The 14,937-nt window shown below is 39.2% G+C and overlaps 1 protein-coding gene across 2 annotated transcripts in view; it reads right to left on the reverse strand.

Annotated features, from left to right (window-relative positions):
• The window catches only part of PCSK5 (proprotein convertase subtilisin/kexin type 5), a 261,077-nt gene that overhangs the window by 100,833 nt on the left and 145,307 nt on the right, over window positions 1-14,937 (reverse strand). For both annotated transcript variants that reach the window (XM_027729025.2, XM_027729030.2), the window contains exon 10: window positions 14,575-14,678. In XM_027729025.2, coding sequence (XP_027584826.1) covers window positions 14,575-14,678 — 104 coding nt within the window. The remainder of the gene's footprint in view (window positions 1-14,574; window positions 14,679-14,937) is intronic.

Raw genomic sequence — 14,937 nt, forward strand, 5'->3', positions numbered from 1 at the left:
CACTAAGCAGTGACCTTTTGATGGAAACTTAAGTGACTTTTAATCTACTCATCCTAGAATCTTTTTGCCCTAATATGCACATTAAAAAAGCAAATAAAATCTAAAGAGTGAACTTTCTATCTTTCCCATCCTAACAATTACTTGGGACATAGAATTTAGGAGAAATTTTCATTCAGGAGAAAAATTACCAATCAAGTCTATGTGGTTGTGTTAACTGTCCGTGATTCAATGCTTAAACTCTTTTGCATGAAAGCAGAGGTGGGAGTGAGAATTTCTGCACCTGCTTGCTTCTTTTCTTTCCACAGCTGAAACAGAAGTACATTATTTCCTTGAAAGGCTTTTGCATTGAAATAAAAACTTCCTGACAGTCAAGGATGTGGACAGCTGACATTTGGCTGCCTGCAACATTTGCACTTCAAAGCCCTTGATGCAGTGGGTTGGTTAGCAACTGATGGTACCAGTAGAGGTCCGTAATTTTCAAAGACTAAGTAACAGCAATTTAGGAAATAATCACAGAGTTAGACAAAGTAGATGTATCTTACAGAAGAAAGCAGATTTTGTTCTCTACTGCCTTCAAATTGTGTCTTTTCATCTGCATACATGCTAGTATTGCTGTACCAAGGTGTATCTCTCTGAGGTTAAAAATTACCTGAATAGTCCTCATGGGGCCATAAATGTCTTCTGGGAAACAGTTGGAACTGCCACTGATTCGTTTGCAAATGGTACTGAGTTGACTTCTGCTAACCCAGATATAAAAGCAGTATCTGAAAGGTACTGATGACGGCAGACTGAGATAAGTTAATTGCGTGCAAAATGTCTCCAGACCTTGCACCAACCCAATTGCTCTACATTATCACTGTCGTGAATTCCTGCTGGGTTCAGTTGATGCTAGGAATCATTAAGGACATCAGATGGAATATTGGGCTGTTTTGTAAGAAGACATTTATCTTTCGGAGAAAAAATACAAATGTGAGGTTTGTGCAATGTAAGCTGGTGACTAAGGAGTAGTGCAAGAGTCCACTAAGGAGGGTTGCTCTTGCTCAACTGAGGCATTAAAAAATGCGATCATCTTGTGATCAAGCTGGTAGAACTGTCTTGAATTCTCTCTCTACTCATGCAGCAATGTAACTCATCATTTATATTTCTGCAAAATAAAAGGCATACACAGAGCTTTACAGATGCAGGACATGTTTCAGAGAAAAACTTGCCTCTCACAACACAGTGTAAATACTGAGTTTTAACTGATCTCTTTAATCTTATCACTAAAGAAAATAACATTTCTCAGGACTTCATTTATTAATCTCTGCAGCAATTCCTCCACTAGTGCACCATGAAATCAAGGCCTTCTCAGCTGCTGGAGAGACTTCCCCAGTTTCTTCATAATCCCTCTGTTTTTGTCTGAAACTGCTATTGAAAATTCATTAACTTTGTCATTTATATACAAAGAGTATGCAAAGCTATCCCCAAATCTAAAGGCAAAATGTATACCCCACTTGACTTGACTAAGAGAAATATGAACAGCCGGTCTTGATAAATCATAACACAGAATCATGCAGACTTCAGACACTGAAAAAACAACATTTCCAGTGCAGCTAAACTGGATTTGTTAGGCTGCAGTTTTATTGCCTGTCATGAAGATGTTTCATCAGTAACTTAGATGCTAAGCCTCCCTTGCTGTTTCACTCATCCAACAAAAGCATTGCAGAATACTTTCTCCCTGGTATATTTTTGGCCTTTCCTACATAGTATTCTATATACTGTGAAAGTAGCATCTGAAATATAAATACTTTGTATACACATACCAAATACTACATCAGAGAGAAATGGTAATAATTTCAGATTGTCAAATGAGGAATATGCAGCTTCCTTAACTAGATTAATCTGTTTGATTGTAAACTATTATAACTTGTTTGTTTATGTTACTATAGGATCTTGATCCAAAATGAGATTGACTGAATAGGAATCTAAAATATCCCTTATACTGTGGTTTTCTTAAATGTTGCTTAGCAAGTCTAGAAGATGTGAGACTCTCATCCCAAAAATACTTTAAACTGACCAACCTTTTACATTTCACATTTTAGTTGCAAAAAGAAAGATTTAATTCTGTACCGCTTTAATAATTCTATATTGCTTCTCTGTCAGTTGCTTAGTATACAGAAATGTTTCAACTAGGAAAAACAATTGTGTAATGAAAATTAAGGGACAAAAAAGGAGAAATGTTATGACGACATGGCGTACACCGTTTTGTTTTGTCATGTCCTATCTAAGAGAACACTGATCTTGAATAAGAATTCATCTTCTTTCAGCCATATTGCTACTTCATGTCAATATATGACGAGAAATCTGTGATAACCGGGGGTGATTTCTGAAACACATAACTGTTTTACAAACCAGTAACACAGCCATGCAAGAACATGCTTTTTCACTCTTGCTTTTAAAACTAATTTCCTCATGCTTTTCAAGTTAAGCATATTTTTTGTATTTTATACAGAACTGATCCCTCAATTTTTCTACTTAAAAACAAAGCAAAGGGCAAACTAAGTCCTTTCCCACAGAATTCCCTGAAATCCATGATTTTTTGAAGACTCAGCAGGGATGCTAGAAGATTGAGTTCTTACACTTACCAGCACATTAGAGAAGGTTGTGAAGAACAGAAAGTTGCCCAATGGATTTGTCTTAAAAGTGGCAGCTACAAAGATGCACAATGAGAATCTGAAGGGCCTCTATATCATAGAATCATAGAATCATAGAGTGGTCCGGGTTGAAATGGACCTTTAAAACTCAGCTACTCTGACCTCCGTGCTGCAGGCAGGGACATATTCCACTAGACCAGGCTGCTGAAAGCCCTGTGCAACCTGGTCTTGTGCACTTCCAGGGACGGGGAATCCAACAGCTTCTCTGGGCAATCTGTTCCAGTGCCTCACCATCCTCATCACAGAATCATAGTATCATAGAATGTTAAGGGGTTGGAATGGACCTTAAAGATCACCTAGTCCCACCTCACTTCCATAGGCAGGGTCACCTCTCACTAGACCAGGTTGCTCAAGGCCTTATTCAACCTGGCCGTAAACGCTGCCACGGCTGGGGCACCCACAACCTCCCTGGACAATTTGTTGCAGAGTATAACCACCCTCACAGTAAAAAATTTCTTCCTCATATCTAACCTAAATTTCCTCTCTGTCAATTTGCACCCATTGCTCCTTGTCCTATCACTACAGCTCCTGATGAAGAGTCCCTCGCCGGCTTCCCTGTAGGCCCCCTTTAGATACTGGAAGGTTGCCATGGGCTCTCCACGTAAACTTCTCCAGACTGAACAGCCCCAGCTTTCTCAGTCTGTCTTCATAGGGGAGGGTGCTCCAGTTCTCTTAACAACTTCATGGCCCTCCTCTGGACTTGCTCCAACAGTTCCATGTCCTTATATTGGGGACACCAGAACTCAACGCAGTAATCCAAGCAGGGTCTCACAAGAGCACAGTGGAGGAGGAGAATCACCTCCCTTGACCTGCTCGCCATGCTCCTTTTGATGCAGCCCAGGATTTGGTTGGCTTTCTGGGCTGCAAGTGCACACTGCTGGCTCATGGTGAGCTTTTCATCAACCATCACTCCCAAGTCTTTCTCTGCAGGGCTGCTTTCAATCACTTTTCTGCTCAACCTCTAGGTGTGTCTGGGATTGCTGAAACCCAGGTGCAGGATCTTGAACTTCACTTTGTTGAGCTTCATGAGGTTTGCCTCAGCTCACCTCTCAAGCCTGTCCAGGTCCCTCGGGATGGCCTCTGTTCCCTCCAGCATGTTGACTGCACCAGCTTGGTGTTGTCCACAAATCCGATGAGGGTGCACTTAATTCCACTGTCCATGTCACCAACAAAGATGGTGAACAGTACTGGTCCCAGTACAAACCCCTGAGGGACACCACTTGTCACTGGTCTCCAGTGGTCTCCACGTGGACAAGGAGCCGTTCACCACAACTCTTCGTATGTATATTCAGCCAACTGGACCACTGAATGGTCCATCCATCAAATCCATGTGTCTCCAATTTGGAGACAAGGATGTTGTGCAGGAGTGTCAAATGCTTTGCGCTTCTGCCCCTATCCACCAATGCTGAAGTCCTGTCACAGGAGGTCACCAAATTTGTCAGGCATGATTTCCTCTTTGTAAAGCCATGCAGGCTGTTACCAATCACCTCTTATAAAAATGGTCTTCATTATGTCCAATCTAAATCCATCTTCATTCCCTTTAAAACAGTTGTCCCTTGTCTTGTCACTACAGGCCTTGGTAAAAAGCCTCTTTCCATCTTTCTTTAAGCACTCTTTATATATTAAAAGGCCACAATAAGGTCTCTCTGGAGCCTTCTCTTCTCCAGGCTGAACAACCCCAGCTCTCTCAACCTTTCTTCATAGGAGAGGTGCTCCAGCCCTTTGAACCCTTTCATAGTCAGAAAGGTGCTAACAGAATACTTTAAAAATTGCTCTTAAGTTTCCAGTTGTGTTTATGTTAATTTCTGATTTTTGTATTAGTACAAATAATTTCTTCAATAATATACTAACCATGGCTTTACTTGATAATAGGTTCGACAAAAAAAATTTACATTTTTATTTTCTTCCAAAAAGCTCCTCTTCATTGATAAAATACAGTATAGACTGCCCAAGAACACTAGCAGGATAGCTAGTAGAATCTAAATCTCCAGTAGCCAGTGTTCCTTAGTGAATAGCTTGTATGCAACTCTGACACTACATCACCTTCTATGAGACTTTGCAGCCATTTAAAAAAATAGCCCTAGAACACACCATCTTAAAACATTACGGAATTAAATTCAAGATTCCATTTGCAATCATATCCTGGCACTTTTTATTTATTTCAGGAATTTAAAACTCATGTGGTTATTAAGTAGACATCGGTTGACAGAATGGACTAAAAGTGAAATTCACTTTTGGGCCATCAGAGTCAGGCTCTACTAGTAGCGACAGTGCGTACCACCCAGATAGATCCCCTGCTCATGAGTGTTAGCAGGTTATGGACAGAAGCTCTCAGTATTGGGATTCAGCTGGTCCACAGTCCACAGTGAGCATGTGTACCAAGCACAGCCATGACAAGTTTTCCCCCTACTCGCAGTTTTTTCCACCCCATTCTTTAATTTACTTCCCAGCACTTGTTTAGGAATGAGTAAACCAGGTTAACACAGTCCTCAGAGCACATGGTATCTACTGTGTCCTGCATATGGGGACATTTTAACCAGCCAGAGAAAACACCAGTGAGCCTTGCTGAAAAGCAGTGACCAGGAAGCCTGGCTTACTTCTCTGCCTCCAAAGGAGCAGAGTTGTGACAGAAACAGAAAACCTGACTAGTGCTGGCTGGTAATTGCTAGGATAGACAAGCTGTTGCTTCTCTGCAGCAGAATTTGGCAGTAAATCATAAAGCCTCTACTGAAGACATTCATTTATATCCCTTGAAATAAGTCAGCTTATGTGAATGGAATAAATCTGAGGATTATATGCATTTAAAGGGGAGAAAAAATGTTTGCCAAAATAAAGTTGGCTAAGAAGCATCTACAGTAATAGAAACTATAATTTTTTAACTAGGAGTAGTCTTTTTAAACTGGACTTTAATTTTCTTTTTTTTTACAAAAAGCACAAAGATCCATTGAAAAGCATGGCAGTTTGCAAATTTTCTTTAAACAAAAAAAGCCATTTTGTGACTGCACCATGGAACACCTTTTAAAAGAATGTACTCATTTCCTCTATTAGGAGAAAATTTACCCTCAGAGGTACATTTAGAATTCCTTGGTAGCTCAAAAGCAGCCAAATGTAATTTCATTGTATCAAACAATGAAAACACCTTTTGTGCTAGGCTTCAGCTCAGAATAGGTTATGACACATGAATCAAAGGCACTGTAAGTGGAAATCCCGACAGATTGCTATCAGGAAACACAAAGACAGCATTTCTGTGCTGTCAGATGTATCAGGCACATGGCATCCTTCTTGTTCTGTCCCACACAATGGCTCTGTCTCTTCTGAAGTGTCAGAGCTCCAGCAGGATATTTACACTCAAACTAATTCCTGACTGATTTTGGCAGAGGAAGGATATACAAATACTCAGAAAAATCACAGTAAAACCTTTTGCAAATTGTTTAATAATAATGATGCTGATTTTTAGAACTAAAACTTTACCAATCTAATCCTAAAGCAGAGAAATTAATTAACTGAGCCGACTTCACACTATTCCCATAGAGCTACGTAGTAGATTCTCATCAGTAACCTGATGCAAAAGGAAAATAAACAGTAAGCCAAGTCTACAGACATAGCTGGGCAATTGTGGATGAAGTTCAGCATCATCTCACTTAAAAGTGACTCCTCAAAAGCTGATTTTTCTGGAGGGCACCTAACTGATCTGAGTTGTAGCCCCCTACTATTATGAGAAATTCTACACCATGACAGGATGTCTTAAGGGCTTAAAACACTACATTGTAGATGGTGTGATCTTCTTCCTAATCAGCCTGAATCCTAGTTCCATTAAAGTGGGCACACTCTGATAAGAAAACTACAACTAGTTTTGCAATCACTGAAAGGAACTATAGCAATGCAACAGCAGTGAAAAGCTTTGGTGTTCTTAAAGGCAAGTGCTTGTTGTTTTTTTAAAACAACAGAATTACCCCACACATAAGATGTCCACCATTGCCCTGGATGTATACAAGCATGGCTAGATATTTGCCTATAACGTTAGCAGAAGTGTACTGCACCAATAATTAGTATATAAAGAGGTCATGTAAATGCATATAACTTTCAAAGACTCTTCTTTTAAAATTCAGTGTTCAACATCTACAATTAAGAACTTGTGCTTTGGAGAATTGTATCACTTTATCAGTCATTTTTTAAATTGTTTGATCCTGGTTCTTCTTTCTTAATACTGCCTAGTAGGAATTTCCATTTCACATTACATGGCAGACTCTTAGGTTATGAGTCCATAGGGGAAGACTTTTAACCCTCCCCTTCCTCCCTACCCCCCAGTCCTTTGCAGAGTTTTCATAAAGGTCTGAGTTGGGCTTCTTAAAAGGAAGTAATGTCAAAGGTTATCATTCCCATGGTATGCATCCTGTTAGTGCTGTAAGTCTACTTGGCAATGCTTGGAATACTAGGGAGCTGTAGAGCATAGTAATTATGCATAGCTTTATATCTAAGACAAAGTCATCTCAGTTCTCGAGCTGAGGCACTACTAGTTTAAATACTTTGTCTGCTATGCTGATCAAGTTTGGTGACAATTCTGAGTGTTATATTATAATACAAATGTAAAGTTTAATTATGCATCTTGCCTGCTGTTATTCCTACTTTAGAGCCATTTAATTTACATTTTAAAACACTGGTAAGACTGACTCACAATATATGACCCCAGGAAAGCAACCAACTCTAAGACCAAATGTCCATCCTTTATGTATCCCAACACAGGCTTGAGGTTTCTGCTTAAAATCTGTTTTACATTCACAGATTCATTTCTTGCTTTTCAGAGACAGAAGAAAACAGTGTTGCAGACTCAACAAGTAAATGAGAAGCTTTGATAATGAAGAGTTTGAGGTTGGGAAAAGTAATTATGCCTCTCTATTTCTCTGCAAGCTTCCCTCTCCTGCTTTGTACACCTCCATGTCTGGAACTATACAGACGTACTCCTAATCTTAAATGTCTTTCAACTGGAAACAACATTGTGTGGACTTCAGTTTGTGTTAGAGAGAAAAAAATTCCAACAACCACAACCTAGTTCAATATATTTTCCAGCTCCCTTCCCCAAATCCCAAAGACATATTTTAGTTTCACTCAAGGTTAGCAGAGCTCAGTTACCTGGCAATTTGTTTGGGTTTAACATATGAAACACTGAAAAATTCTTAATGCAATTTTAATATTATGTTAAGGAAGACTTTATTTATAGCTGCAAACCGAACTGCTACATGTGGGAAGGAAACAACAGTCACCTAGAAAGGTTGCAGTGTCCCTCCAAAAACATGACAGTAATTTTAAACTTGTGGTTAAAATACACATGTTCTTACACCACTTTTTGTCAACCATCTTGATTTCCAAATCCCACCGTGGATTTTTCTCTAGCCATGACAATGATTTCTGTATGAAGCACTTCTAAAGGTTATGTTATTGACTCTGTGATTCCTATGGTATTTAAATGTGGATGAGACTCCTGAGGACACAGACCTTTCCTATCCTACATGTTCTGTCAGTGCTGGGGGAGACACTTTCAGCCACTGTTAGACCAGCTAGTAATTGGAGCTAGTTTAATTACCTCCTTTCCAGATGCTAATCTAAACGCTGCTTTGACTTCAAACAACTTCCAATCAGGAGTTATAATGCAAAAAAGTTCCAATTAATCTAACCAATTCAGCTAATAGAAGACTAATGATGACCTACGTGAGTGCCAACATCTCTCCTCAGACTTTATATCTACCAATCTGTTGAAGACAGTCATGGATACAGGGCTAGATTGCCTTTTCCAAAAATACATTTGCTTTTCCAGAACTCTTGCTGTCAGCTGCCTACTTAGAATCAGAATCATTTAGATTGGAAAAGATCCTTATAATCATCAAGTCCAACCACTAACCTTACACTGCCAAGTACTAAACCATGTCCCCACATGCTACATCAATACAACATTTAAATACTTCCAGGGATGGTGGCTCTACCACTTCCCTGGGCAGTCTGTTCCAATGCTTGACAACCCTTTCAGAGAAGAAATTTTCCTAAATATTCAATCTAAACCCCCCCTGACACAACTTGAGGCCATTTCCTCTCGTTCTACTGCTTGTTACACCAACTCCCACCATGCTATGATCTCTTTTCAGGTAGTTGCAGAGAAAGATAAGGACCTCCAAGCCTCCTTTTTTCCAGGTTAAACAAGCCTGGCTCCCTCAGCAGCTCCTCATCAGACTTAGCACCTCTGTTGCCCTTCTCTGGACATGCTCAAGCATCTCAATGTCTTTCTTGTTGTGAGGGCCCCAAAACAGAACACAGGACTTGAGGTGCAGCCTCACTGGTGCTGAGTATAGGAGGACACTATTTCTGATCCAAGCCAGGATGTTATTGGCCTTCTTGGCCATCTGGGCACACTGCTGGCTCATGTTCAGCCTCTGCTGATCAGCACCCCAGATTCTTTTATGCTGGGTAGCTTTCCAGCCACTCCTCCCCCAGCCTGTAGCACTGGCTGTTGTGACTGAAGTGCGGGACCCAGAACTTCACCTTATTGAACCTCATACAACTGACCTTGGCCCATCGGTCCAGCCCTTCCAGAACCCTCTGTAGAGTCTTCCTTTCCTTCAGCTGATCAACACTCCCACCCACTTCAGTGTCATCTGCAAACTGACTGGGGGTGCACACAATCCCCTTGACCACGTTATTGGTAAAGACATTAAAAAGAACTGGCCCCAGTACTCAGCCCTAGGAAACACTACAAGTGGTTGGCCACCAGTTAGATTTAACTCGATTCCCAACCATTCTCTGGGCTTGACCACCTAGCCATTTTTTTAACCAGCAAACTGGGCACCCATTTGAGCCATAAGCAGCCAGTTTCTCCAGGAGAATGCTATGGGAAACAGTGTCAAAGTTTGTTCTGTACGTGTCACATGATGGCACTCAAGATGACCTTCCCTGGCACCGAGGTCGGACTGATAGGTCTGTAGTTCCCCAGATCCTTCTTCTGATCCTTCTTGTAGATGGGCATCATATTTACTAACTTCCAGTCAACTGGGACCTCTCCAGTTAACCAGGACAGCTGGTAAATGACGCAAAGTAGTGAGCTGTTGCCCCAGTTCCTTCAGTACCCTTGGGTGGATCCCAATTGATCGCAGAGACTTGTGTGTGTCTAGGTGATATAGCAGGTCACTGACCATTTGCGCTTCGACTGTGGGGGTTTCATTCTTCTTCCCACTCCTGTCTTCCAGCTCAGGGGGCTGGGTACCCAGAGAACAACAGGTCTTGTTATTCAAGACTGAGGCAAACAAGGTATTAACTACTTCATCTTTTTCCTCATCCTTTGTCTCTTTCTTTCCTCCTGCATACAATAAAGAATGGAGATTCTCCTTAACCCTCCTTTTGTTGTTAACGTATTTATAGAAACATTTTGTGTTGCCTTTTACTGTAGGAGCCAAACTGAGTTCTAGCTGGGCTTTATCCCTTCCAATTTTCTCACTGCATGCGGTTCATGATATCCTTGTATGTAGTCCTCCTGAGTATCCTGCCAATGGTCTCCCACAGGTGATACACTGACCTTTTTCCCCTGCATTCCAGGCAAAGTTTTCTGTTCAGCCAGGTTGGTCTTCTTCCTTTAATATTTCAAGCACAAAAAATCACCCAGTCTAGCTTGCATAGAATATGATCTTCCTCATTCCTACAGAGACCAGTGCAACTTCCTGTGTTTGGTGTTTGATTGACAACAAACAGAGGTGGGATATTACAACAGCCAAACTCAAAGCTCTTGTTTCCCTTGCTCCATCCACTGTGTGTATGGGTATTAGGGCTGGACAGAGTTGATACTGGCTGCCAATGGCATGTGAAAATATCAGGAAGCATCTGTAAGACTGGAAGGTCTTTTGATATATGAAGAGCTTTGATTTATTGACATAACCACTCAAAAGGGCTTGCTATTTTTCAAAAGTCTTATGCCAACTTCTGACATTTTTAAAACATAATTTTAAATTTATTTATATTTTAAAGTTACTGAAAACATGCAGTAGGGTGTTTACGAATAGTTTATTTGTGTTCTCTGAAATGCAGAGAACACATTGTGTGTGAAGATTTTCTGGCTCATTTCTGAATTTGTTCCTGGCTACTGGTTACCACTATTTAAATCTGTCCAGTCTAGGTCTCTTATTTAGGAGCCTAGATAGGCTTGTCTATTTCTCACTCCCAGACTGTTAATGCTCTACTTACAACAAGAATAATCACAATAATCACCAATTTTATTTAATATTGTAATTAAGAAATTATATTAAAAAGCTGTAAAACATTAAGTGACTAATCCTTTTTTACTGGTCACTCTTTGGTGGAAGTAGTAGATACTCCAGCTAACCTAAAGGGATGTGACATAACTCTGGTAGTCTCTTACTCCTTGGCAATTGAGGTGACTCAGTTTCTGTAGGAATAATATCTCCACTGGGCCTAGGAATGGTCTGGAATTGAAAAAAGTGGCGAGAGTTTTGATTTCATTTTATCTTGTCTTCCACTAGCATTTTATTTCACTGTACTGAAGTGTTATTGTCTACGCTTTAGAGCTAGGAAGAGTGAAGTATGTTCTCTAAAAATCTCCCTACAAATTTGTGAATGGTCTGTTTCTCCAAAGGCAGTTTCTGACAGTATTTGGAGCTTCATTTACAAAGAACTGCTCACATGGTTTGATCATTTTGCTTAAAACTGCAGTGTTTCATTTTGTGTCTTTCAACCCAGAGACAGATTAGAGTTAACACAGAATTTCCTTTTTAGGAATGCAGTTGCAGGTTCTGCTGTTGACTAAACAGCTGGCAGAACAAGGAGCCTTTGCATACAATCTGCCATAGCAGAAACAGATCAGCAGTTTTGATATCTTCACAAAAACAGATGTTCTCAAGTATTTTTCCATAAAATCAGTAATTAACAGCTTTAATTATTAAAAGCTCCCTCTATTGACAAACTAACTAACCAGAGAAGATCCTGAAATGAGCATTCAAGTCTTTCTTTTTGAGACTACCAAGTAACAAGTTCCTGAGAAAAGATACATGCTGTCTCACAAGAAAACAACTAAAGAAAAAAAAAAATTCTTGTTCATTTCTAAGTTAATTCTTTTGACATGCATTTAACAAATGTTGTTTACTTGCCAGAAAATTAAACAAATAACAAGAACTGCTTTAGCAAATCACTAGTTGGCTCAAGTGTTTTTCATGAATTAATCTTCCTTTGTATAAATGTAAGAGAGTAAAAAAAGGAGAGCTTGAAACCAGTAATGACATCCGTGAGCTCCTTCTGTGTGTTCTGCAGTAGCAAAACACTGCCCGGGACTATAGAAAGGGAGAGGGTTGCCATGCAGACCAGCAAAACAGCCCTCTGAAATGGCATGCTGACCCACTTTCAGTTACCAGTTCTTGCTGACCCTTTGTTGAGTGAGAGGTTTTTCCAAGTTTTGCTGCTTTTTACCCTTTCAGTTCTCATTTCTAAAGGGGCAAGCCTGTCTCTCTTTTTATTCTTGTTTTCTTCTTCCTCCACTAGTATGCATTGAAGAAAAGCAGACTGATACTTGTGACTGTCTCTCCTTTAGATAATTAAAAATAATCTCCCATCCCTTCTCTTCTTAAGAACACACTGTGGAAGAAATATGTATCTTGTTATCAACAAAATTATGATACAATTCCTTAAGGAACTCATTCTGATCAGAGTAGTTCATCTATGAAAAACCACACTTTAAGTGTTCTATGTGGATTCACTATCTTTGTGATAGTGAAGGATAATAGTGTAATGTTATCCTAAATATTGGCATGTGCAATAGTAAAAAAACCTGTTTCAGTCTTGCAAGCAGCAGTGTGCAAATCCCCCTTTTAATTCAGGTTCGGATGTTGTGATTTAATCTAAATCTTTGCTTCTCCTTCTTCCAAAACCAATAGAGGTTTAAAGAGAGCTGTATTTTTATTGGAACCACGTGCTCAGCCTAAGTTGCCAAAATAATTTAAGCTAAAACTACTGTTTTTATTTGGGTTAAGGTTGACTCCTGAGCTGTACAGAGGTAAAGGCATTTAGATTGTCTTCCTCTGTTTCAATTCCACCATGGAGTCTACAGTGGAGTGTTGTCAGGTCAAGCCGCTTTTTCTGAATCCGAGTTACCCAGCTGAGCTTATCTATATTCATGACTTAACACAGGTGGAGAAGAAACATCCTTCCACCCCTTTTCTTTACTATATACATATGCTGTAATGCACAGAAAAAATGTTTGGCTCCACGGATTCAGAATAAGCAAGCTCCAGTGGTCCCACAGTGTAAGTCCTGCTGCCAATACTGCTACTGCTGGTTGTGTTAGTGTGACCTTTCCTTTGATAATGAGTGACAGTTGCTGTGAAATGTCTCCCAGGGTGTTTGACTCTCTTAGGCAACAACTGGAAAAACATAAAAATATAGAATTTGGAAGTGAGTTATAGAAAAAAAAATCTCTGCTTTTTGCTACTTGAAAAGTGTTCTTTGACCTTCATATAGCTTCAACAAACTGATGATACAGTAACAACACAGTAACGATCTCCTGCCAAAACTTTTTAAATCCTGGGAGATGTTTCACAATAACAAATATTGTAATGTTATTGCAATTAAGGAAGTATGTATTTCTCATTACATATGTTTTTTGTGTGTGGGCATGCACTTTTAACTGGGACAAAATCAGGCCCTTGAACATATGAACCTTTTAAATGATTAGGGGGCTCAAGTTAAGTATCTATTTCTAAATCTATCCTCTGTAGTTAGAGACTGGTTTAGATCCAAAAACAAGTTGGTTTTTTTTGTTTGATTTCTGTTCCACTGTAGCAGAAATGTCATAGGTCAGAATTATATATTAAAGATGCTCTATGGTAACAGTGCCTTGATCTGAAATAGATTAAATCTAGGCTTCAGTTTTAAAGTGAAACCAGGGTAAAGATTTGATGATTCTTGTATATTACATTTATCTCTTGGGAGATCTTGGCACAAAACAGATCAACTCTCATCTTCAAAAAACTATGTCAGTCTTGGGTGGAATTCTCGTGAAAAGAAAATCAGAAAGAAGCCATTCCAAGGTTTTGTTTGGATGCAATACAAATTGAAAGCAGTAATAATGCAGTGAATGGGAATCAGCAGACAATCTGTGTTGAAATACAACATTGTAAGGATTCAAGGTTCAGTTTTAACCCATCTTGAAAATATATATCCTATTTAATGGCACAAGCATTTACCTCTACTTGCATTACAAAAGTGAAAACATATTTAAAAGATGTAGCTTTAATCAAATTTACAAGATTGTACAAGATTTTAGAAAACTAAATTTTTAGAAAACAAGATTTTTAGAAAACAGGTGACTGTGCAGTATAGTAGGTCCCATTAAAAGTCATGATAGCTCAAGATTTTATTTTATCCTAAATCTGACAGAAATCCTATATATAAATAATATAGGGTTGATCATAAAGAAAAAAAGTTTAAAATACCATTTTGTCATTTTAAATCAAAATTGCCAATAATTCTGAATGAGAACACGGATGGAATTCAGAAATTGCTGTATCTTCAACTCTAGACTATTTTATCAGAATACTAGCTATAAAATATAAATACACCACTAATTTACTTTGTCTTCTGCCAGTAGCGCAGGAGACAGGATTTAAAGGGACTAAGAATCTCTGGCCAATGCATTTTGTAGCTGACACTTTTTGGCTTAGTCCTTCTAAAAGGTTTCCCTTATGTAAGAGAAAGAAGATAGGCCCAGTCAGATTGAGACTGAAAAGTCTCCAAACTACACACAGCATAGGGAGTCAGACAAACTACTTGAGATTATTTCTTCTTCAAAAATATCAAATAATATATTGTGATGGCAAAGAAGAAAGAAAGCTCTCACCCTTATAGCCAGCTGCATTGGTTTTCCAGTCATTAGCATTCAGATGTCCCGCACGTGAAGTCCTGACAATAATGTGCTGTATGTCTCTCCAGGTCAGAAATGGACTATGAAAAAGGGGAAAGACAAAGTCACAGATCAGACATATTTTACCAGGATGTAGGGATACGAGGTCATGTAAACTGAAAAGTATCCAAAGCAAAACAACCATCATTTACCTTCTCTGCTTTCCTTTGCTCCATTCAAAAGAACATGTCCTAATTATACAGAAATACTACATGAAATTATTTATACATCTGTGAGGTTTGAAATAAGCAGACTGTAACAATATATGAAAACATTCTATTATATAAAACCTAAGGGAAG

The sequence above is a fragment of the Pipra filicauda genome, unplaced genomic scaffold (assembly GCF_003945595.2).
Source record: "Pipra filicauda isolate LSUMZ 115617 unplaced genomic scaffold, ASM394559v2 scaffold37_size4185640_pilon, whole genome shotgun sequence".
Classification (NCBI taxonomy): Eukaryota; Metazoa; Chordata; class Aves; order Passeriformes; family Pipridae; genus Pipra; species Pipra filicauda.